Source organism: Alligator mississippiensis, chromosome 12, assembly GCF_030867095.1.
Source record: "Alligator mississippiensis isolate rAllMis1 chromosome 12, rAllMis1, whole genome shotgun sequence".
NCBI lineage: Eukaryota > Metazoa > Chordata > Crocodylia > Alligatoridae > Alligator > Alligator mississippiensis.
This window is the reverse complement of record NC_081835.1, coordinates 51894421-51920541: the sequence shown is the minus strand read 5'-3', so window position 1 is coordinate 51920541 and position 26121 is coordinate 51894421. Positions and strand designations below refer to the sequence as shown.

The 26121-nt window shown below is 42.8% G+C and overlaps 1 protein-coding gene across 8 annotated transcripts in view; it reads right to left on the bottom strand.

Annotated features, from left to right (window-relative positions):
- EHMT1 (euchromatic histone lysine methyltransferase 1) overlaps nt 1-26121 on the bottom strand; it is a 153252-nt gene that overhangs the window by 37430 nt on the left and 89701 nt on the right. For all 8 annotated transcript variants that reach the window (XM_006273851.4, XM_006273854.4, XM_006273855.4 and 5 more), the window contains 10 exons: nt 19386-19563; nt 17133-17269; nt 16240-16428; nt 15427-15507; nt 13081-13201; nt 10767-10898; nt 8576-8721; nt 4580-4723; nt 1529-1755; nt 413-577 (listed from right to left, as the gene is read on the bottom strand). In XM_006273851.4, coding sequence (XP_006273913.2) covers nt 413-577; nt 1529-1755; nt 4580-4723; nt 8576-8721; nt 10767-10898; nt 13081-13201; nt 15427-15507; nt 16240-16428; nt 17133-17269; nt 19386-19563 — 1520 coding nt within the window. The remainder of the gene's footprint in view (nt 1-412; nt 578-1528; nt 1756-4579; nt 4724-8575; nt 8722-10766; nt 10899-13080; nt 13202-15426; nt 15508-16239; nt 16429-17132; nt 17270-19385; nt 19564-26121) is intronic.

The following is a 26121-nucleotide window of genomic DNA, read 5'->3' as shown; positions in this document are numbered from 1 at the left end:
TCAATTTCTCAATTTGAAACAATGAACCCAGCCTGGTAGTGAGGTAAATGGGATTAAATAATTCCAAATAAAGCCAAAAGAAGGACACCTGCTCATAGGGGGCTAAATCTGAGGCACTGATGCTTGACTAAGAACCTCTGGGGTGTTAATATTGTGAATGAGAACGCCTGGACAGGTCAACCTTAGTGGTAAGGAGGACAAACTACTCCCCACTAGCAAATTGATCAGTAAAAAGGTTAAAAGCAGAAACTGTTTGGAAAAATCCATAATCCTCAGTGCCTGCAGAACGACCATCCTAAATAGAAACACACCATATGTTCAAGTGGACTCATATTCAGGTACACTAAATCTTGCTTTGCTCCAGTTCAACAAAACCAGGTGCCATTTAAAAGAATTCAAGACCAGTTCTTACTTTTCTGAATCCAGGGCAATCAAGGCGCTTTCCAAGGTTTCTTTAACTGGTCCCTGGGTCAGGCCAGTGGCAGGCTTCACAAAAACAGAAGACCCAGCCATGTCAAACCCCTCAGCAGCTGAACTCTCCGGCTTGTCTTCCTCTGACAACCGCATTCCGGTGCCACTAAAGTGAAAAAAAGGAAACATACAAACATAGCCATTAAAAACAGACAAGAATATGTGCATCTTATGCCAAATGAGGCAAGAAAAAGAATTTTAAATACAAAATGGCCTTAAATTTGAGAAATAAACAAATGTATTTCATGGTTCCTTCAGCTGGGATTTGCCTTCAGACTCAGACTGGCACCATGCAACAAATACTGCAGGAAAATGGGGCAGATGGTACTACCCAGTATGCTGAGAAAGAGCAGCGCAGCAAACAACAAAGAATCATAGGATCATGGTAAAACAGGATTGGAATGGACATCACAAGGCCATCTAGTCCAGTACTCTGCTCAAGGCAAGATCCTCCCTGACAAAATCATTTCAACCAAGGGCCTGTCTAACCTGCTCTTGAAGTCTGATGTCAAGAAGTAGGCTCTCTCCTGAATGCTGTTCAATATGAAGGATCTTCCAGCACAGATAATAGTTTGATTTTCCCTGCACGGGCTTTGATTTTCCCGATGCACAACTTCTGATTGGTTAATCAAGTGTGTTGTGGGCAGGGCCTATGAAAGCTTCCACGTCTTGTGACCAGAACTGCCAACCTCAATTCTGACGTGCAATCACCCACTGTTACTCTAGGCCCAGCTGCCGCCACTCTCACATCTGCCACTCCACTTCAATCCCTCCCTGCTGAAGTGGACCCTGCTTGAACATGTTGCAAGGTAGGCTGAATTGTGCAGCAATTTTATGATGCAGGCAAATCAGGATGGGAACTGGACTGACACCAGATGCATTTCACTTGTGACACGAGAAGCCAGGTTTACAGAAGTGAAAGTTTAGTATATCACCGCTGTGGCCTGAGTTTCTATTTGTTGGTGTGGCTTGGCCTGTCATAGCAAACTATTTAGAGTGCAAGGTTGCAGATATACAACATGGCAGGGTATCAGGCCTCCCATGAACAGTGACTCACCTTCCCGTTGTAGTGTCTGCCCTTCCCTCCAGAGCTGCTGGTTTTTGCTGCTCATAGGTCAGAGATACTGTGGAGGTTGTGTCTGCTTTAGCTATCGTCACCTCCTTTGCCTTTGAGGCATCTTCCCCACAGTGTGGGCAATAGCTCATGTCGTTGACCTGGGAGGCACAGTTCTTATGGAAACGGTGGGAGATGCTGCTTTCAGGCTGACATTCCATGAAAGTGCCCTGGAGAAGTCACAGAGAGGAAATTCCCACATTTGGTCAAGAACAACAATGAATTTCACCCTTCTGTTTACTGTGCTTCATCTTAAACTTGAAAATTTCCAAGGCTGGAGATTTGAGACCTTCCAGTGCTTAACCACTACCGTACTCAGAAAGATCCTCTTAATCTTCAACCTAAATTTCTTTTGCTGTACCTTGAGGTCACTGAGAAAGGTCTAATCTCCATCATCTTTACAATCACCCTTCAGGTATTTGATAACTGTTATCAAATCTCCTCTCGGTCTTCTCTTCCCCGGCTAAATAACCCTAGTCCTTTCAGCCTTTCCTTGTAAATCATGTTTCCCAGGCCTCTAATAATGTTTTGTCGCTCTCTGTTGGACTCCCCAATCTATCCACAAGTTTCAGAAAGTATGGGGCCCAAAACTGGACACAGTACTTCAGATGGGGAGCCTCAACAGTGCTGAAGAGAGCAGAATTACTTCCCTTGATTTGCAAGTGACACTTCTATTAATACAACCTGGTATGCTGTTGGCTTGTTTCGGGCAGACTTAAGGGTCTTCATGCAAGCTGGTTACACTGATAAAACTTCACTAGATTCTAATACAATTTAGTTAAAATGAGTTCAGCTTTTGTATTTAGACAAGCCCCTAGATCTGTACAATGTACCACTCCACTAACCTAGCTGCCAGACTCATTCAGCGTGGAAGCAAGTTACCTTTCTTAAACTTTTTGCTCCCTCTAAAACAGGGGTGTCAAACAGAGCCCATTGGCCATATCTGGCCCATGATGACATCGGATCCAGCCCATGGGTTGCTGGACCAACCCCACGTGCCAGCCCCAGCCTCAAGTGCTCCATGCCATATGAAGACTCAACCTGGTGCCGCACACCTTCCACACAGCACAGGGGCCCAGCATGGACATGCTACATGTAGTGCCCTGAACCAGCTAAGTGTTGGCTTTGAGGCCAGTCCAGATCAGGCTTTGCCAAAACCAGCATGAAAGGCCGGTATGGAAAGGCACCGCATGCAGTGCATAACCCTGTACCAGCCCTGACGTACACAGGAAGCCCTGGAGCCAGCATGTGCTGCATGTGGTACATGGCCTGGAACCAGTGCCACAGGTGCTGCCCAAGCAGTCAGTCATGGTCTGACCTGCAGACTGGCCCAGCAACCAGTGAGTCAGATGGGTTTGACAGCCCTGGCCTAAAAAATTTTCCAGTGTTTCCTGATTAACTGGAGCAATCCCAGAATTCATTGTTCTATAACATCAGTATTACCTGAAGCCCTTTGGATGCCTATGCTTATTGGTGATGGCACAGTATGAAGCACCTATGGGTTGCATCTATGAACCAGGATGTGCCACTCCGTGAGAAGAACATCAAAGGGCAGAGTAGTTAAAACTTACTTTTCAGCTGAACGCATCTTCCTTCCAAGAATCATAATTATCTATGTTTTGCCTTTGAAGTTTGCCTTTAAGCGTTCGAAGAATTTTTATCTTTTAAATGATCTTTAACTCAGCATGAAACTCATGATAGTTCCACTTACTGCAATTATAAGAATGCTTTGGACTTAGTATAGCATCTTTCACCAAGTGATCTTAAAGGACATTGCAAACATTAGTCAATTAAGCCTCCAAGTCACCCTGTGATGCAGGTAAATGCTGTTATGACAACTTTATAAATAGGCAAATTAGAGTACAGACAACTTAAGTGACTGGGCCAAGGCCACATAAAGCCTCAGTGGCAACCTCCCAGTGTCTTGCTGCAACCACATCACTTACAAGTTTACTCTATAAATCAGTCTAAAGAAAACACTACGGATAGGGTTCAAGAATTCACAAGTACTCACTGACTCAGTAAAGTAAATTGTGAAGGGCCCCTGCAGGGGATCGGTGTGTGAGAACAGGGGAAAACCAACATTCCTCTGGAAATTTCAAGACCAAGCCTCTATTCTGGGCAAGCTGTCAAGGATCAGTCAACAACATTCATTGTCATCTGTGAAGGCCAAGGATATGCTCCCTTTTTGTCTCTGTAAATGGGGTAGTTATCAACCTTTTTGACTCAGAAAATGCCATCTTGTAGCTTTCCCTAATTTTTTTTTGACTATGGAAAGATAACAGAGCAATTCTTTTATTGCTGAGAATTCAGAAAGACCACAACAGGTCAGAATGTTTTTGACACTATGGATTCCTATTTGAAATCTTTGTGTTTATCTTGCAAGTCATCTATACATGTTCATACACCTAACAGTGCTAATATTGCATGACACTCTTAAAAAGATCTCGCAGCACCCTGGTTAAGAATTATTGCGGCAAACAGCTTATAGCTGTTTACAAGCAGCACTGTCCAACAGTGAGAGGGAGGAAAGAGATGAACTGGATCACTGAGACCCTTGCTACACATTACACATATTGCACAATTCACTGGTGAACTGCACAATAAACGTAGACCAGGCACATGACTGGCTGTAAGTGCAAATGCTTATCGCACAGTTAACTGGCAAATCACGCAATAAATGTAGGGCAACCACACAACCAGCCATAAGTGCAAAGTACTTATCACACAATAAATTTAGACCAGCCACATCTGCAGAGTAATTAGCACAGGATAAAAATGATTTTCCAGCTATAAAAAGAGCCAACCAGCTCCAAAGTTAGTGCTTGAAAATGTGTAACAACTCTATAGCTGGTTTCTATCCAACATGAATTTAAACGTGTAGCAAGACCCTGAAAGTCAGCTGGATAGGATTAACCACGCTATCAAGCCACTTGCAGTCTATTTGGTTACTACAACAGAGACCCGATCCCCAGATTAATACAAGGAACTTACTGCAGTGCAGAAATATCCACAGCCAGGGCAGCACTGGTGTTTCACCATTCTCCCTCTGTGGTCCTCACACAGCACCAAGAGCTGGACTTTGTTGGACGGACGCATCAGCTCATATTTCACCACGCTGTTTGTGCATCGGCCCAGCTGGCATGGGAGGAATGAAAGGAAATGCAATTACTAGAGACCAAAACACCCCCTCTTGCTTGTGCTGAGGAAGATTTTGCACATTGCCTTGATGAGACCTGGCCTTTTAACAGCAATTCAGATGCATGCCAGATAGCATTAGCTGTGCAGTAGGAAGCCAAGAAAGCTGCTCTCCCAGGAAGAGACGCATTGTTTACTAACATACATGCGTACCAGAGTAATTCATTCCTCGTCAGGCCATTTTATAACTGGAAACATGCAAGCATCCAGCAACAGCCGCCTGGGCAGTCCCCTGGGTTTGCGTCAATGCACACACTCTTATTTTGCCAGGAACAGAGGGTGCCACTGACTGAGACAAGACCTTGTGTGCTACTGCTTATTACCATTTGAAAGTAAATAAATCGTAGCAAGATGAAGGGAAAATAATTGCACTGGATTGCCACTTTTGTTACGGTTTGCACTTGTTCCAGCAGTGGACCTTGACAAACCATGCAAACGCACGGCTGGATTCTTACAAGCATTTAGTACACTGGACAGAGACTAGGTGCTGGGTTCTTTAAAGAAAATATGACTTTCTAGCAGCAGTTAACCTACTGGTTAGGGTTCAATAAATTCTTAGGTTCCTTCCCACCACCTCCAACTGTTGACCAATTGTCATAATTATCTATAATTCAGATTCACCTTTCACCACCCACACTGCTTGCTTTGCTGGATGAGCAAGTGTTTCTCCCTTTGCATTCTCAACCTTGTAACATTGTTCTGGTTTCCAAAACTCCCAGGCCCTAATTAAATCCTCCCTCCACACCCACCTAAAAAAACTGAAAAAAAATACTCCCTATAAAATCCAAAACATCTGAAGATGACGTATCTGACAGCCTATACTGCTGCTCTGGCTGTAAGAGCCACTAATAAAAATGGCACCCTTTCACTGAACAGATTTGCTCTCTGTGTGCATCCCAGATAAGATGTACTTTCTTTTGTAATAAAAATTTTGGCTGCGTTGTTTTTAATTCTATTTGTCCTTCACAGTCAATATAGCTATGGAAGAAGGAACTGGCTGTAGTTTCTTTGGGCCACATATGACCCAAAAAGTCACAAACTAGAATGTCACCCAAATTCTGACTGCAGAGTGTATTTCTGGTGAAGATGTGTAGGCTAGAAACAGACTAGATTACCATGGTCAGATCCCACTGCAGGACCGGCCGTTAAGTAAAAATTACACTTATAAATGTAACAGATTTGATCACGCATGTAAGTGGTTGGCCTGTCTATATTAAGGAGTTCCTGGGTTATTTTGATTACACTTAATATTAAGGTTTCATTTACAGTCCACTTTTAAAGAGCTAATAAATTAATGGTATCTATACTGCTAATAAATAAATAACGTAACAGGTTACTTGTAACACCATCCAGCGATATGATAGCCATCCATAATACTTGCTAGTCACATCTGCAACATGTTTCTAATATCTCCTAACTACTTATTAACCCTTTTTAAAATGAAATCTTAACATAAAGTCAGTCATCATTTTTCCCTTCTAATTTTTCTGGGGAAAGAGTGCTCCTACAAAACTATTCAACAGAAAAAGATTTTGTTAGCAGAAAGGGATTTTGTTAGCATACTCATCTCACCATGTAGGGACCCTGAACAATGGGATTCCAGGCCTTTGCTCATCAAGGCTCTAAGAAAGTTCTCCCTTAATGAGAACTTGTTCTGTTTCAGGAATTTCTTTTCTGTGGGGCACACCCAGATGCAAGCCACTGAAGTGGAGATAGTCTGTGAAAGGCCATTAATTATTCTTTTTTCCACTCTCTTTGCTTCCTTCTCTCAGTCCTTTCCAGACCCCAAAGAACTAGAGCAGTAGCGCCCAACCTCTTCACCCCATGGGCTGCAGTGCCAGGTCCAGCTGCAGGCTGCATCTGGCTGGTGGGCTCATACACATGGGGCTGGCGAGGGGGCTCCATCCAACCACAGGATTGGGTGGGTGGGTGGGAGATGGGAGGAAGATGTGCAGCTCAACCCTAATCCATCCACAGGCACGTGGGGGAATAGAGCAGCCGTCCTGATCCCCAACAGTGAGAGTGGGGGGGAGTGGCTTGTCTTTGATCCAGATGCACTGACTGGAGGCAGGACCAATCCCAATTCAGACACACCACAGGGGAGCAGCTTGGCCCTGAGTCAAATGCACAGGAAGGGTGGGGGGCTGGACAGAGGGGGTGGGGAGCACTGTGGCCTGATCTGGACAGGCAAACAGTAGGCCCAGCCCTGATCCTGCTATGCCGCAGTGGCCTGGGCAGTGGATCCAACTGCATGGAGCTTCTCCCACTCCCCAGCTGCCAATTTGTTCCAACCTGTAGGGATTTCTGCAGACTGGATGTCATGGCTGTGGGCCAGATTTAGCCATGGACCATAGGTTGAGCATCCCTGAACTAGAAGACTACAAACCTATACAACAGTGATTGCAGCCCAACTGAAGCTTGAAAGAAATATGAGTGCCCTCTGGCATAAAAGAGACTGAACAGAGTTGTTTTCTTGCCTGAAGTGGTACCTTCCAAGCCCCAGGAGGGAATCAATCTGCCACTTACTTCCAGGCTACTGGCAGCCATTAGAACCCAGCTAGCCCAGCTGTAGTGGACTGAAAGTCCTAAGTGCAGCAATTTTCTGTCAAATGAACCTGGAGGCAGCACAGGGATTCAGCGATACTAGAAGCTTTGTAGCAGAAACTTAATGTAGTGGGGACTTGTATAAGAAAAAAAACTGATAAGCAGCAAGCAGTTTCAAAAAAGAATCTCTCAAGAACTGGCTGTGGAAAGGACTGTATTGATGCTCAGGTAATCAAGGGAAACTAGCTCCAATGTTCCCTTTGCTTGGATTCTCCCAATTTGACACATGCCATAATATTTTATTCCACATGGCTCAAAACATATTTGTTTTAACAAGCCAACTCAGCAGCACAGCCTATAAGAAGTGCATAAAACCACCTGCCAGGCTCCTTCCATTCACTCTCCGAATAAGTGCCACCCCCTAGGGCTGAAGTGGCCTGATGTGTAGTAGTTCATCTCCTCCTTAAATATGGCATGGATAGGGAAAACTGGAGCTCTCAGCTGAGAAAATGGAGATGACGTGCTGCTCACACAAAGCAGTGGATGGATGGAGTACACTTCCCATGGTGGAGCCTCTGTGAGACCTAAGAGAGAATTCCTGAACTGTACTTTCTTCATCTGCTACCCTAATCTACTTCACCATTTTCCTCTCTCTCTCTCTTTTTTTCTGTTACCTCTGGTTTATCCCTCTTCCATTTTTAACTCTTCACTACATTTGCACTTTTTCTTTCTTTCTTTTTTTCCCCTCTCTCTGTCCCCTCTTCATCCCTCCATCACCAAGAACTTAAATGCTCTAAGGAGAAAGAGTCCAGTTGTACCCCTGTGCACTGGGGACGCATACTCCTGCAGCTGAGCCACCTGCCTGGAGAACTTAAGGCACAAAGAAGGAGTAGAGAAGAAAGGCAGATGGTTTTCAAACAACTGACAACCCATCTGTCTGCCTAATAACTTTGTATTAAGGAGCTGGACAGCTTTCTCTGTGGTCATCACTTCCAGCCCCTCCCCTGTCTGGACCAGTCTGTGTTCCTGCCTATGGGAAATGCCACTGGACTGAGAACTGGTGTGTTTACAAGTTCACTACAGACCTTCCCAGACTCGTGCAGTCAAAGTCAAGAGCGAAAATCTGCTATAAGCCAGTTCGCAGTTATAAATCTTCTCTCCCCCAAAAAGAGAGGGAAGAGTTGTCAACCAAGGAAACACAGAGGGGTACCCATCCAGAGGAGCAAGGTCTTTAAGAAGGGCTCCTACCTCATTGTCCACACTCTCAGTTGCCATGCATTGATTGTTGGCTAGTGTGGTAATCTCTCGGCTTTTGGGTGTTTCCATTCGACAGCTACAGAGAGGCACTTCCTGAAGACCATCTACTTCCATTGCTTCAGGGCCATTAGAAAGACCTAGAGCACAAAAGACAAATTGATCAGCTCTGTAGTTACATTCTGGGAATGCCTATATGGATGGAAAGGACACAAACTGTTAATGATAGCTCTGTCCTTCCCTGGCACTTTGCATGCAAGGTTTTCAAATGCTTTACCAGCACTTATTATACCTTGAAATAAAGGTATGTCACTGGTCTTATCCCTGTCCGACAGACAGGGGAAACCAAAGAATTTAGGGTGAGATTTTTCAAAGGAGCCCAGCACTGGTCTACATTTATTGCCACTGAAAAATCTTTCATTCAAACCGAAAAAAAATATCTAATCTTATCCCGCATGGCTGTATTGCCCAGGGTTATACAACGTGGTTGCATCAGAGGCTGAGAATAAACTCAGGAGTCCTGACCACCACATGCTACCCTAAATATCCCAGAATTTGGAGGATAACAACTGCAGTCCAAAGTCTGAAGCATGGGTGAAGAAAACATCTCTTCAAAAAGAGGTTTGCAATGAAAATTATTACATGGTTGAAAAAATATTCCTTGGCATAATTTGATTTTACTAAGAAAGCAAAAATGTTTTTCATTCAATCTGAACAGCTTTCCTTACAAGTTTTTGAGTTACAGAAACTCATATACATTTTCTAAAGCTCCTATATATTCACACTTGGAGCATTCAAACCTAGCTTGCTCCTCAAAGCCAAGACTAGTAAGGGTTTAGGTCTCAATGAGGTGCAACTGTGCTACTATCGTTAAAGGCTTCAAAAGGGAAGTAATTTGGTTCTGGCCATTGTCTGCACAATTTAAAACATCAATATAGATCAATCAGTTTCTGGTAGAGATTCCCCTATGGCTGTCAATGTGAAGTTAATGTTCTTCTCTGTGGATAATGCACAATGAGTTAAAAAAACCCCACATTTTCACCTTGTAAACGATGGGCTTTCAGTTTCAAGCAACACCACAATTCAAAGATAAAGTTTATATTTGCTATAATCAACCAGCTGTAAGAGTGACCCAAAGATGGGATGTTATAGTTCAAATTATATAAGTGGGATGAAGGCCCTTGAAAGCTTATGAGTAAATCTACAAAGGCTGTAATAAAATGAGTTCTTTCTAGGAGCACAAAGTGGAAAAAAAAGCAAAAAAAAAAAAAAAACCAAAAAAAACCGCTTTTTTTTCTCTCTTTCCAAGCTGTTGTTTCTATGGCACATCACCAGCATGTGGAGAAAAGCGGGGGACAAGAAAAAAATTGCCTGTACCTTAGTGGTGGATACTCCTACCAATTTTATATGGCATCATTATCAAAAAATGAAGACAAACTTTGAAAGTGAAAGCACAGTGTGGGGGAGAGTCAAGTTCACAATGAAGCACTGGACCCAAGACAAATTCAGCACTGGGAACAGCAGCCTTCTCATTAAAGAAAGTCTCTCTGGAACCAACAGGGAGATGGCCCTGTACTTGCATCCTCTTATATGCACCTCCTGCACACCAGTGGCCCTGACTCCTGAGGGACTCTGCCATTCTGTGAAAAAAGAACCTATGCTTCTGAGGAAGTACTTACAGAAACAAACCAAAGCACTGCATCATGCAACAGTGTCATACTACAGTGTTGGGTCTACAACAGTAAAATCCCATGTTTTTTTCCTTCTTGTTTGTTTTTGGTTAAATAAGAGCTAGCTAAAGGAGAAAAAAAAAGCTGTACAATTGGGTAGACTGCCAGGAAGAGCTAGGAAGGAAAAAAAAAACCTAGCCAAAAAACACTGAATAGAAAATTGCATCCTAAGCCAGGTGCATTGCAAGTTTAACATTCACCAAAATACAGGAGCCAAATTTAAATGGGGTTCCCTCCCATGAACCCCAAAGTGCACCCTATTAGTTCCCTGAGGACAACAGTACCATCACCTGTACCCCTGTGCTCTGTGTGATCTGCTACATTAGGAGTTGAAACATAGCTTCAAATTCTCTTATTAGTAGCCACCAGGGGGCATCATCTTAATACAGAGGATAAGACCAAGGAAACAAAGAACCAAAATGGTACATGGCCATATTTAGAAAGCTGACACTCACCTTCCGATTGTGAAGATAGAATTCCCTTTACTCGGAGATCCAAAGAATCAAGAGACACTTCCATGTATTCCATACTATTCTCCTGCCCAGCTCCCTCTCTGCCTCCCAAAGGTGGTTTATACGCTTCAGCACCTAAATTAAAATATACATATATTTACATAGCAAAAAAATTGTGTGTATGTAAAGGCCACATTTATCACAAGCAGGCAGTATGCAGGCTCCTAGGAGAGAGTCTATAAATACAGATGCACAAAGAATAATGAAAATGTAACATCTGGGCACGTAGGGTGCAATTGATCTCTTATCTCCTATTTCCTGCTCTGTATGAGCAGCCAGATTTTCCACTTAGGTAACGAAAAAGAATATGAGACACAAATAAGTCCTGCCTTTCAAACGCACATCTGTCTGCTGCTGTACTGCATCAGCAGCAGGAGCATAAATGGCATGAGAAAGGGATGGAAACTTAGCTTGCCCTGTCTTACTCCACGTTCTCCGTCTCCAACCTGCTGTGAAAGGCCCTAGGTACACTCCAGCCAGGCAGTGCACACTAACCAATAACATGCAATAAAAGCACTGTGGAAGGGAATGGGACAGACGACATTCAAGTTAATGGGGGGTGGGGAAGTGTCAGAAGCTAGGTCCTGCCTTTAAATGAGCAAGACTGCTTCTGAAGAGATGGAGGGAATGTCTGCGAATCTTTTAGTTCATTCTGACTCTACAGATTTATCCATCTTTATACTCCTCCTTTGCGTGCTCCTCCCACTAAGATTAGTGTCAACGGGCTTTTGTTTGCCCAAATACCTAGCAAACACATTTGTTGTTTTTTTTTTACAGCAGTCTCTGTATTTGCTGGCCTGAAAAGCGATCTGGGTCTGAAATGAAATATTAGCTCTCTGCCCTTCAAGCAATCTCTGCCCATAAGTAAAGCTTCAGTCATCCAAACACCAGAAATACCAGGAGCTAACGCACCAGCAATCAACCCATGGACTGATGCATTCACTAGTGTTGGGACAGTTACAAATGGGCTGATAAATTCAGTCTGTTTGCAGAAAGAAGACCTAAACCCATTGGGAAAATCTGATTGATTGGCAAAGAAGTGTGAACTTTTAATAACTTGGCTAACTGAGAGGCTCCACTATGGGACACTGTCACCATCTTTTACTGTCATTACTAGTCCTCCTGCAGGGGAGAAATCTGATCATTTCCACCCTCCCCTCAAAATCTCCACTCTGCAGGACAGATAGGCTATGCTCTTTAGTATGTTGCAAAGTTTAGGTCAAGCCATGAAGATACCCTGAATTCTGCCCTCTCTGTGGAAGTATCAAGAGGACACTACTCCAAAACTGCAATGTTTCTAAATGACGAGGGTCACTCAAGAACAGGCATGGACAACCCACAAGTCCCACATCGCCAGATTAGCATTCAGTCAGAAACAACAAAGCATCCCCATTTTCCTTCTGAAAGCAAGCCAAGTCTCCTTGCCTTTCACCCCACAAGTAGTAGGAGTTCATGGTAGGTGGGTTTTGGCACTTCTTTTTTATTAGAGGGGAGCCCCCTCTTCTCAACAATATGACTAGGTTCCTCTTCTTGTGGACTGGGAAGGCATTTAAAAGAACAGTTCTATGAATGCTGGTGGGAGGCTTTCAAAGAAGGAGCAACAGCCAACCTGACCCCATCTTCTTCTACCTAAAGCCCATGCAATTGTTTCTCTGTGATGGAGAAAGAACAATACTACAGGCTAGTCCCAGGTCTGCCATATTGCCTATGGAAAAATATGATGGTTCCTTTGAAAAGGAAGAAGTTATCTCAAGTGTTTCACAGACAACCATCAGGGTTCTGAGGCTCAGAAGGCTTACTTTAAAAGTCTATCCACAAAAGCAGCCATGTCAAGAAACCCAGTTTCACCACGGTCCAATTTGGCCCCCAAAAGGTTCCAAAAATCCCAAAACAGTTCCAAGCTTTGTGGGTAGCTGATGGTAAAGTTAATGTTCTGTCTACACTGAAAATGGAACAATACGTAAAACGCAGTAGGAACAAACTTTCTGAACCTGGCTAAAAAACCAGCATAACCTGGTCCTAAATGGACCCTCTTCAGTGGCAAGTAATAGATGGCAATGCTAGTGCACATTACCATGGCCAGTTCACAGATAAAAGAACAGCCTTTAACTTGCAATGGCTTTTCATGAAAGACAGCTGCTACCTCAACATGTTCCCTTCCCTTCACAAGTGTTCAAGACAATGGGAACAGAGACAACGATTAAACTGACTATCATTATTGGTTCTGGATAGATATCAGAAAAATTAAATTGATTACCTAAAGCACTGGCTTGTTTCTTTTTATTCCTCCTCCTCCTTTTCCGGGTGGGTTTCAGCCATGGACTGTCCGTCTTTCCTTTCCTCTTTAGCAGCTTCTTCTTGAGACTGGACTCAGAGCTCTGAATAACCAGAAAGGCCGTTTGTGCACAAACCATGTTGGTATCAGTGGCCTGACAGTCATTTGAACCCATTTAAATCCCACTACCACAGTAGTGTGTAGGAGCCTTTATACCCAAGATTCAGGGCTTGAAACCAAAATTGATGCAAAGAAGTCTCCACAGCTTAGTAAAAGAAAGACACACGTGGGCCCATTTCCTGTCATTTCCACAGCACAGGCTTCACTTTCTATTTTACATAGGTTCTTATGCCACACCCACAACACAGTCTCCGAGATCCTTCTGGCAGTCAAGAATAATGTGACTAAAATCAGTCACGTGTCTATTTGCTCGTCCTCTCCCCAGCAGGATAAACATCTGCAGTAGAGTGTCATGTTTTTAGTGGGGCTTGTTGCTTTTCTTTTTATAAATATGTTGCTATATAATTATTTTAGAGAAAGCAAGGTCAAAGAATAATGCCTTGCACTTGGAGTAGAAGGTGGTGAGCTCTGTGACAGTTCTCAGGGGACTTCATTCCACAGTATCAGGCCAGCCCTTGAAGAAGATGCAAAGTATTGGCTGTGCACACAGCCTAATCACATTCATTACAGCCAAAGCATCTGGCACTCTGGGGGCCAGTCTCTTCAGTGACATCTACAAAATCCAGAATGATTTATTTTACACACAAAATGTGTGTATCCACCAAACTCCACATTAGGTTTTCAAAGCTACCATTACCATCAAGAGCTGCGTTTCCAGATCCTTTTGGCAGCCTTGTAAACCTTAATCTAAGTCAGGGGTGGCCAGGGTGTAATCCCTAATCTAAATTGGGGTGGCCAGGGATAAAGTGCATGAGATTCCTGGGCAGTTTAAATGTGGTTCATGAAGAGCAAGGAAGCTAAATAAATACAGTTCTTCTTTCATTTTCTGCTGTTCTTGCTGGTGATTTAGTAATCAGTCATTTAACAACAAATTATGATTTAAGATGGGTTCAGCGTGCATATCGTAGACTCTGGGACTTACATATCTCAGAAGTTTTATGACCTGGACTTGGCTGAGAGTCACAGATTTTAGTTTGAAGAGTTAGGAAGTTCAGCCATTCCTGGTCTAAGGACATATTCAAACTTAAATCAACAGTCTGTTGAAGACCAATCCCATTCTCACTGAAATTAATTAAAAGTCTTGAACAGGAGCCAATCAGCTTCTATCTTCCTCAGCATCCTCTCCAAAATACTTAGTACCAGTCTCTACCATAGCACTGAAGCCATTCAAGCAAAATCTGGTGCTGAACCTTTGCTCTCTGGGGCAGATTCAGACATCAGCTGACCAATTAACAGGAATCAGCTCGAGTCAAAAGCTCTTTGCTGCCAATACTGCGTTCCAGCTGCTTAAATACAAGGACCGTCTGCAGCTCTAGAGTGTCTGCTGCTTTTTCTGTGCTGATGGCTGTTTGGGTGGAACAGCAGTCTCTCAGACAGCCAGCTCCCAAATTCTACAGGTCATCACAGATCTGTTTGATCAATCTGTTTTGCCTTCAAATGAAACCAAGAAAACCAATGTAGAAAGAGTAAGAAAAAAATTAGACTAATATTTTTCATCAGTGATTAATGATTTTAGATACTTTCATTTTTGGGGGCCTCAACCAGAGATATCTTAAAAGGGCCTGATTTTCAGAAAAAAAAAAACAGGAGTCCTCAGCTTCTGAAAAACACTTCACCTTCCCCAGGCTGCATCTCTATCATTTTTAAATCTATAAACCTCTCTTGCGATGAGATAGCAAGCCTCTCATGGCACAGTGAGGTAGAATGCTAAGTAAATGTGAATTTAACACTGTGGCTGGGTCAGTGGATTGGTGAACAATTCCAACTGTGCCTGAAAAGGCAGGCTCACTTTCAGCTTATTAAAAGTGTTACAGACTCAACGCCTGCTGACTCTGTATTTGAAGAACCTGAGAACAAGCATCAAATGCTCCTACTAACATTAAAATTAAACAGAAAGGATTTGACACCTTGTTGAAAACAGAAAACAAACAAAAGCTCATTAATTAGAATTAGAAGGCAATTAGTTTCATCACAGATAATGGTTAGAGCACCTATGAAAAACTGGTCTCTGTGTAGGTGGTTCAGTTTTGTTTCATAGCATGAGTTTGTCAAACAGACAGGAAACCATGGTGCTTCTCTCTCTCAGGCAGCTTGTGAAAGGAAATGCACTGCCACCAGAGCAAAGGCGCATCTTGCTGCTTGGCTTACCAAGTCAGACTCATCTCCATCTTCCTCCTCCTCCCCAGATTCTCCAGACTCTTGATCCTCCTCAGACTCACCATCTTCCATCTGTAGTCAATGTTCACCCAAGAAAAGAAAGAATCAGGCATGGCAAGTATTTCAAATAAAACTACCTTCCCAGACTTCGTAAGGTGTTGGTCATTTCCTTGCAACACATCAAGCATTATCCCATGCTCCAACCAGAGTGTAAACAGAACTTGCTTCCCAAAGACAGAACTAACACACTAACTTGCATATCCCCACTGGGACAGACTGAGGGGCAAAAGGTCTGCCATACAGAAAGAAAACCTTTCTACCTCTATGTGAGAGTTAAAGCCTTAGCAATCACTGAGAAAGCAGGTCCATTCCATGCCTATGCCACCTGTTTGCCTACAGTCCACGGTGTTCCAGCAACTTTAGAGGGGTTATAAAGAATGAATGGCTCATTTGGGATCTTTTAATTGCTTTTAACAGAAACCCTTATGCTTCAGGGCATAAATAAGCCTACAAGTGAAGGAGGTTAGGAAGAGGGTGCTTGCACCAACCCACAAAGCAACTGGTTTTGGCCACTATTTGGAGTGAGGACACCACAGTAGGACAATGCTTCTAATTTCAAAATTGTTACTGCAAGCAAGTAGCAGCAGCAGGTGGCATCCAAAGAGGCCATCTCAAGTGATAAACCCAAGAAAGCTCATCCCCTCTTGATAGCATTTTTATTCATCTCTATTTTCCCTGCCCTATCTCCATACATAAAAATCTTCCCTCTGGCTCTTTTATAGTCACTTGATGGCATGCACATACCTTTCTGGAATTGTCGGCATCTGATGCACCTTCTTTAGAAATCCTGTTATCCTCTGTGGGAAACGCAGCTGGATGTTCAACTCCATGTTCATCATCTTCTTCCAGTTCATCAGAGTCTTCCTCTTCAGAGTCTACCTCAATGCTCTCCCCATTCACATGAGGGCTGCCATCACTTAGGTCCTTTTCACTCTGAAACACCCAAAAAAAGTAAACCATAAAGGCAGCAGCATCAACTCATTTTACCAAACAATCAAATCTAACCTCAAATGACCTTATCCCTCTTTGTACCTGGACACCTTTTAAGTCTACTCCTGGAGAGAGTTGGAGGCATTTCCCATCAGAGCCTATGATGCTGCAATGAACTTAGCCTGCAGGACTGCCACGTATGATCTAACCTGGCCAGCCTGAAGAACGAGAGGCCAGAATTACTCACACTGGCTTCACCATGGCAGTACAGAGCATTACTGACTGGGCTCCCAGTTAGCCCTACTGCTTACCAGTAAAACTCACGAGTGAAGACTCACTAGTTCAATTAAAGCATCTACTTTTATACTCAATCAAAAAGCCAAATCTACTTTAAAACTGAGTTTGTTGGGAGGGTTTCTCCAAAAGGAACAAAACAAAAAAGCAGGATTTCCAAAGTGCTCATTGTTGAGCTAATTGCACCCAAAGGCAAAATTTCTACTTCCTGGGCTGCTGTGAATGCCACCCTTGGCTTTTAGAGATGTCTGCCATTTTGCTTTGTAGCCTCAAATACTAACACTTGGGATGGCTGTCTTGAAGACTTTAAGGCAAAAAAAAGCATTTCCCCCTTAAGAATCCCCCAGATGCATGCAAACCACTGACAACGTGAAAGGTGAAGCTTGGAAAGGGTTTATTAGTTCATCTCTCACCTTAGCACCTGCAGAGGAATGAGTTATGCTCTTAAACATCTCAATCACCGTTCTCTGTTTTAACACTTTGGTCTTTTTCTTGGGAACCAGGCTATAGGTTCCCATCCTTCGTTTCTTCTTCCGAGATACTGCAGCAGCTGTGTAAAGGAAAAAAACCCCAATAAAGCAGATTCAGCATGAAAAGACGGGTAAGCAAACAAGTAAATCAAATGTCTGCCTATTAATGTCTTCAGCACCCAAGGTATGGTCAGGTTACCATATTTACCAAAATGTACAGACTCTAGAAGGCAGAGGCTACAGATAGGTTGCACTTAAAGAGTTTTCACTCACCTACTCAGTGGGCACGTCTGCACATGCATTAACGTGACTTTGCCATGGTGCATTAAGTTTAGTACCTCTAATATGAGGTACTACATAAATGTGTAGTTGGCGCTAATGCGCAGTAGCAAAGGCACACGTCTTTTTGTGACTAATTCTGCTGTGCATCAGCTCATTAGCACAGATTTTGCTATGACATGCTAATGCTCAGTAGATTTAGTCTACTGCACATGAAGCATCTCGTAGATGTGCCTAGTTTAATATCTTTCTCCATATAAAAACTGCTCTTGGCCACTACTTCATTCAGCCTGAAACCAATGAAGTTGACACCCTCCCAGTAAAGGCTCAGAAATCTAGTTCCTTATATAGACATAATACCAGTGTCTGTGGGAGTAGAGGAGCATCTTCAGTAAGGGCTTCAGGACCAAGTCATATGTTATCTATCCAAAATTCACAGGCTGGTGGCCAGTGGTACAGAATTGACCTCGGGATGCAAAACAGCCTCATCCTTGTAATATAAAGGCCCAGCCCGAAATGCCTTGCTCACTCCAAAGCTACCTGAGGAGTCAATAAGAATTTGGGTTGTAAAGACAACTGGATCTAGCTCTCTTAGGCACTAAGGTTCTCACTTTAGGACTTGGAACTGAAACTTCATTCCAACCCTGTACAATGAGACCCACTTATACTTACAGTAATGCCTACAAACCTGTAAATAACAAACTGGCAGCTGCTAAAATAATATTAGACTGAGATTTCCAAAAATACTCAAGTGATTCAAAAGAAAAAAGTTCCTACAAACAGTTAATGAGACATCTGCTCCTCTGAAAGTCCCACCCCTAAATGTAAATCCGTAAGCACGTTGGGCCAGATTCCCACCTCTCAAATGCTGGTGTAAATACAGTGAAGCCACTGAAATCCAGGGACTTTCTCCAGTATAGCAGTAAATGTGCAGAGAAATTCTAGCCCTAAGGAGGCCACCAAGAACTTTTTTCCAATTATGGTTTAATGTACAGTCTTTCTAGGCCCTAGTTATATCAGAAAATCAATTAACCATGGCTGAATCATGTTCCAACATGCCTATGATGGCATTAAGATATATACTATAATTATGGCTCAGCCTAAGGTGAGAACCCAGAAGGTAAACTAAAGCAGTTCTAATCCCAGTCCTGGCCTGATGCAGGTACTAAGATCTCCAGCGTGACTTGCTTCATCAAGAGGGTTTGTCTATGTTTCAGCAGCCTCCTGAAGCTTCACACTATGAACAATCACACTGTCCAGGACCAACAGTGCAGGAGACAGAGTCTCCACTTCCACATGCTCTTCCAAGTGGGTCACTGGGGTTTCCAGCTCCTCAGAGGGCAGCTTTCTTGCCTGGATTTAGGAATTTTCCCCTGGCCAGATACAGGGCTTTTAGGGCCTCGTTTATTCTCTTTCCTTTGTGTTAAGGGGGCCAGTGAATCTCACCATAGTTATCCAGCTAGGGAAAAACACGGTTCTTTAACAGCAAATACATTTTTCTCCCTACAAAGCCCAGGGCAAATGAACAATATTCTAATATAGTCTGATCACAATCCTGATTACAAAATTAGCATCTGTAATGTAAATGAAGGCTCAGTTACAACACTGAAGATAAGACGCATTTATGTTGGCTCTCTCCCCTAAAAATTTCCCACTATTGCAACTCCACTTTCTACTAATAAAGGTAGGAGCAGTCATGTCAACAGGCTACAGGTGTCTTAACAAATGCAACTCAGAGAGAATCAAAGTAAAATTATTTAAATAATTGGCATCCATGAGAGTCTGATTTCCATTACTACTGCTGCTGATGCTAGTTATAAGAGCAAATTTACAGAGAAAAAATAGCAAGACTCAGCCCTCAGTTGTCTCTTCTCACATATAATAAAGGAGATATTTTTTTAGCTCTCCTCATTTTACCCGTCTGTGATTTTGTGGTGGCCATATAGCTCTGGTTCTGAGGTAGCAACTGATGAAGGCCTGGGAGAGGGGGCAACGGCGCTGGCTTCCCAAACTCCAAGACACTTTTGTTGCCTTCTTCCTTTGATTCTTTTTGATCTCTGGCATCTCTCCCTTCTTTGGGGTCTCTATTTGCATGCTGGAAGGAGGAAAGAAGAAGAAAATTAAAATATTTAAAATGAGTCCTTGCATCCAGATTAAAGGTTGCTAGATATATCAAAAACAAACAGGCAACCAATTTAATCCCACCCAGCCACACACACACACAAACACACACTCCCACAGCTGAAGATGAGAGTGTGTATCCAGAAGTAAATATTTTAGATTTCCATCCTTAGCTGTCATATCCATGCAATATTGCTTTGTCTAATGCCTACAACATTCTCTCAAGCCACTTGTCCCTTGATGATGGATTCCTTTTAAAGCATAGGACTGTACAGAAAAGAGATAGCTCATCCAAAGCAACTATAGATTAAAAAAAAAAAATAGAGTAGATACACAGGAAGAGCACACACCGACTGCTAAAACTTCCTTAGCCTGACGAAGGGTTTTTGAACCCGAAAGCTAGCTTAATAACTACTCTCCAAGTATTTGGGTTGGTCTAATAAAAGATATCAGATTCACCCAAGGAACCCTGTCTGAGTAGATACACAGGCATTTGATCACCTCTGGAAGAAATGAGCTAATGCAACGCATCTGCCTGTTCCCTGAAATGGAGTCAGAGTGTAGCTGACACACTACAGCAACAACTCTCAACAAGTGTGCCACAGCACCCATGTATGCCTTGAGATCCTTTCAGCAGTGCTGCAGGGTACTATGCAACACAAGTGCTATGTTAGGTGTGCAAACACATTTCACAAGATAAACCCAGAGATTTCAAATGGGAATCCATGTTTACATACATTCTGATTTCTTGTGATCTTTCTAAGTTCTCTGCAACAAAAGAATTGCCTTATTATTTTTCTGTAGTTAAAAAAAAATGAGGGAAAGAGTTTCTGAGGGGTGCCTGAAGTCTAACAAAGTTGAGCACCACTGCATTAGAAGGTGAATTCAGAAAGGCAACAGTCTCCCACAGAACTATTTTACTAGGGCTTAAGGAAGATGCATAATATTGCGAAAGGATTCTTCTATGTTTGTACAATGCCTAACACAACAACTAGGATTTTTAGGTGTTACCACAATATAAATAATATAAATAGAAGAAAATAAGGCATCTTCATTGTATGCAACTCTTAAGAGCACATCTCAAGTGCTCCATCTACTATGGCTGCACTGAAATATAGATATAGGAGGTATTTTGGATACCTGTGGCAATCTAGTTGTAGAAGGGCAGAGCTCAGGTTGGACTGTGAACACCATCCAAGTATGTGCCCAGCTTCTTGGGCTGATTTTGCAACCTTAACCAAGCACTGTGCTGTTATGGCTAGATGGCTACTATTTCCTGTAGTTACTTTGCAGCTAACTCAAGTACATCCGTAAGATTTGCAAAGACTTTTCTAATGCTTACAGAAGAGACTTAGAGCCAGTATCCCTAATAGGTCCTACAACCTATGCAGTTATTGACCTCAGGGCAGAGAGGATACAAATGCCATTCTGATTTGACAGCATTTTACACTAACCTTAGCCCATTCAAACCTGCTGTACCTCTGTTTACCCAGCTGTCAAGTGAGCTTGATATCAAATGGCCTCATAGAGAGGGAGATGGTAGATGGAAGGTGCTACAGAAATCCTACAGCCCTGTTATTGGATTGCTACAATGTTTTGAGGCTGTTTCATATGGGAAACAAAGAATTATGAACAAAAGGTGAAAACAGCTACAGACAGAGAGAGAGAGAGAGACTTTAAGCCCACTTTTCGCCCCGCCACCCCCACCAGACTTGGATCAGGGATCCATCTTCAGATACTGCTTTCAAGTAATGTGACCAGATGAAAAAAATGGAAAAAGAACATCTGGCCAGCCAGAGGAGTATTACATGTAGACAGCTAGGCATTGGCCATAACCTATTAGGCCAGAAGCAGGTGTTATAATCCTCAAAACCATCCTGAAAAAAAATAAAAAATAAAACAGGCCATAGAACTTCATCTAGCCATTCCCCTTCATCAAGCCCATTACTTCAGAATGAGCTAAATGGTCTACTTTAGAGGGATATCTGTCTTGATTTAAAGCTAAAGTAATGTACTATTTCTCTTAGTTAGCTGTTCCAATGATTAACTATTCTGTTAAAACATTAGATGTTTTATGCCTTTCCCTGCTAAAGTAAATATCCCATTATCATCAAAAATACTCTCCAGGCATAGGTGCTTACAGACAACAGTCATGTCACCTCTTAATTTTTTATTTGATAAATTCAACAGATTGAACTGCTGTAGTTTCTAAAGGCAGGTTTTCTAGGCCTCAAATAAATCCCGTGATCCTTCCAAACCATCCTTTATCATCCAAAATATGGACAACAGCACTTGTCTGTGTTCCAATAATAGTCTTGGCAATGTGATATATGCCCACTTGATATTCCCCTGCTTATACATCCCAAGGATCTCATTAATCCTTAGACCCAGGATCACAATGAAAATTCCTATAAGAACTCCTAAATCATTGAAAAAAATCATTGCTTCCCACACCAGAGTCCCCCACCACACAGAAAGCCTGCATGTACGGCTCATATTCTTTGCCCTTAACCCTTGAGAACTGGTGACCAGATCTTTGAGGAAGTGAGGCAAGGCACTGTCAGGCTCAATAAAGACAGAAAAATACTATTAGCTACATATTTTTGTAATCAGATCTCAGGTCCCTCCTGATACATGGAAGCTGTTGGTAAACAGCAACTTTCAGTAGCAACCATTGCAGAACAATTTGGAGATTGAATTAGGTCTGAAGTCATGTCATTCCAGAGCCTATGCAAGTCCCTGAATCTGATACATGGAGGCTTGTGCAGCGATGCTGAACACGTAAAAAGGATTTCTATGTACAGGTGCTACTGGTTCCCTTGAAGCCTGAGGGAGTAAGAAAGAGCTCAGCAGCCCTTCAGTGAGGACCATCATACACAGAAAAGGTCTGTGTTAAAAGGTTGGAACCAGGCTTGAAAACAGGGACACTTTCCTTATGCTCTTCCCAACCTCAGCCAGATGACTAGGAGGATACGTGCAACTGAAACCGTGCCATCCTCTGCTCTCCTTATAAAACTAATAAGCAAACTCTTTACATAGACGTCATGAAATCCACATCTAGCTCATCTACCAGAGACCAGTAACATGGGCATGTACCCTAGAGCAGTTTCTTCTTCTCTATCCAGTCCAGGTTTCTAGATAAAGGCTACAAAGCCTTTCCTGCAAAGATTTTCTGAGCCTGTTGCATTTCATTGTTAGAGAGTTTCCTTGAATAGTAAGCTTACAATATCCTTAACCTCATCTGGTTATTCCAGGATATACTCAAGCAAAACTGCAATCCTACCCCGCAAACTTATTTCAGTGCATCCTTCACTGCCTCAGCCACAACCATGCTTGGTCACTGCGCATGCTAAACTGATCTCGCTTAATAGAGGAGTGTGGCAGGGGGAGGGAAGCAATAAGAATGAGACCAGCATGGGGTCAATTTGGGTCTGGATTATGTTGGAAAACAATGGACAGAGTTGTTAGAGAGAGGGGGAAAAAAAGGAGAGAGGAGGTGGAAGGAGAGACTGCAACATGATCCTACCAGAGAAGATCTTCCTTCCTAACTCAACACAGCTTATCAGCAGAGAACAGAAGTAGCAGTATGCATCCCACTGGAATATCAACCTATCCTTGGTGGTGTGGGGGCAGATCTCTATGACTGGGAAGCTCTGTGGATGAAGCTCTGTGTCCTGAGCCATGACTAGCACTAGACCTACTAATTTCTTACCCTTTCCTTCCTCTGCCCTGCTCAGACTATCTTCTCTGGTATCAACACTGATCAGGCCATGTGTAGCTCTATACTGGGAACCCCTTTGCAAGGGTTTTCCTGTCCACTATTGCACAGGTTTCTTCTTCTTTGGAGGCTCTCTATTGTTACAACAGAGCTGCATCTCTCACACTGTGGCGCTCCTGAGTATAACTGTGAAAGTCATTATTCAAGGCTTTGTACCAGATAAGTACATCTCTCTCTTTCTTTCTGATCAAAGAAGAGACACTATGGCTCTCAGTTATGGCTAAAAGCAGAGACCATTCCAGGACATTTTGGAGGGAAAAGCCGATTTTAAACTTCAGACGTTCAACTACAGTTACTACTGTGGGAAAACATGCTCAGACAATAAAGGCTTCTACTGCAGAACAGGCAGGACATGTACATGGGGACTAGCTACTAACCAAACCAGTTGCAACATGTCTTCCCCACGTTCTGGAAGAACTCTCCTTTAAGCCATCTTGGACTCCAGGGACCACTTACTAATTGGTTTTTCTGAGGACAAGTGTACCCTGACATCCCTCTAAGAGAGAGGCACAAGCAGGACCAGGGAGTTGGCAGGCTGATGCATGGCCATGGAAAACCATGGGTACTCAAAACTGTATACGGTGGTAGCCAAAATGATATACAGCATATTAACCGTGGATACTCAAAACCGTGTTTGGCAAAACTGTGGTTGGTGAGGGAAACATGTACCTCCTTTGCAGGGCACCTATCCATCAAGTGGCCCACTTCACTTAAAGTTTTGCACACTGTAACCTAATCCTGTGTAGGCAGGGGATTAGTACAAAATAGGACTGAAATAGGCCAGTAGAGTTGAACTGTACTGAATCTACTCCATTTTTATTATTCTTCTGCAACAGGCTTTATCTTAAAGATGAGTAACAAACATGCGGATAAATCTGACTCTGTCCTCATGTAGAGCTCACAGTTCAAGATCAATGGTCAGGTTGTTCTCATAATACACTAATTCTGGGCTGGATATTTAGCTTGTTGGGGCAGATCTAAACATCAGGTCTTCTCTAACACCACACAAGGATTACAGTTTGTAAAACAGCCCCAGGATCTATTAAAGTCCACGGGGTTTATACCAGGGACAGGACTAAAAGGACAGGGAAGGAAAATGGTTTCTAACTTCTGTAAGAAAGTTACTCATGAGTAATCAGTTACTTTGTAAGAAGAGCTACAAATTTACTCTTTCATGGAAAGGACTGTGGAAGATAGCCAGGAAGTCAAAGCAATACACTGAAAGTCACACATGGACTTCAAGACACCCATTGTCTAGTCACAGAGGATGCAGGACTACAAAGATCTTTAATGTACGCATCAGGAGACCAGCTGAGGAAACTACTTAAGTTGGAACAGAAACACACTTTTTAAGGGATTTGCAGTTAAAGATTCATTACATGGCTGAATGCAAGTGCTGTCCGTACTTTAATGGGATCGACTGTGCATTTATTATGAGCATGTAGGTCCCTTAGAATAGTAGAGGAAGTTATTAAAGATGGCAAAGATGGAATACTCTGCATATTTCCAGAGGCAAAAGCCTGGCTAATTAAGCTCTGTGTCAGTGTGGCAGACCGCACATAGCCCTCTGCCAATAACACGGCAATTAAGAGGCCCTTCATTACCAACCACGTTAGCAGCAATGAAAGAACACTACACCAAAAATACATCCCTCTGTTAGTGAAAACATACTGGCAAGCCTCCTGTAGCACACATCACTTAATAACAGAGGAGCTTTAGAGCACTCATCAGCAGGACCCCGTCATTCATTCCTGACATCCAATATGGCTTTCTACAGCTTACTAGTATGAGATCTCTTCTACACTGTGCTGCACATCCCATTTATTAATGAAGTAAGATATTTCAGGGAATTTCACTCAAACCTGTGCTAGTCCTGGCCTTGAGAACACAAATTAGCCAAAGACTCACCCGAATAGCCAAATAAGGGAAGTCCAGAGACCACGCTCAATAATGAGCCCATCTCCTTTCATTTCCCAGATACTGTGACACGGAAGAACAGGGTGATTCCTACCTAACCATTCACAAGAAGCAGCCCCCAACTTTATCAGCCTCTGAGAAATGACTTTGCCATGAGTTATGTGAAATATTGATTCATCATGAGCATTCAACTGCATCAAAAAATCTTTCTCCAAAGCAGGAAGACAAGTATTAGAACTACACACTTAAGCTGGGATTGGCATAGAAATACCATTATATTTAAAGAAATTCAAACATGACGGGGAAGGTTTGACATGGGTACAAATATAAACTTGGTAATTGTATAGACAAGAATATTACAACACAAACTAAGTTCTGACCTCTGGCCATACCAGACAAACCACAGCACTGGCACTCTTAGACTTGATCTACACAGAGGTGCAATTATATATGCATTTTGGTAGAGTCCTACAGACCTGTATGTGGACACACATCTGTATAAACCTGATTTATGCTGGTTTAGTCTGTCAGACAAGCCAAACCAACACACGACATGTTTAAACCAGCAAAAGAGTGACCATGCAAAAAGCTCCATGTGTTTAAGCTTAAATGAGCTCATAACCTGACGGGCTCTTTCAACACTGCACTCAGAGGGGTGACTGCAGTACATGAAGAAGACTGAGAGGGGATTAAACAGCAGCTTTTAACTACCTGAAGAGTGGTTTCAAAGAGGATGGAGCTGGACTGCTAGTGGTGGCAGATGACAGAACAAGAAGCAATGGTCTCAAGTTGCAGCAAGGGAAGTTTAAGTTAGCTATTAGGAAAAACTCTCTCACT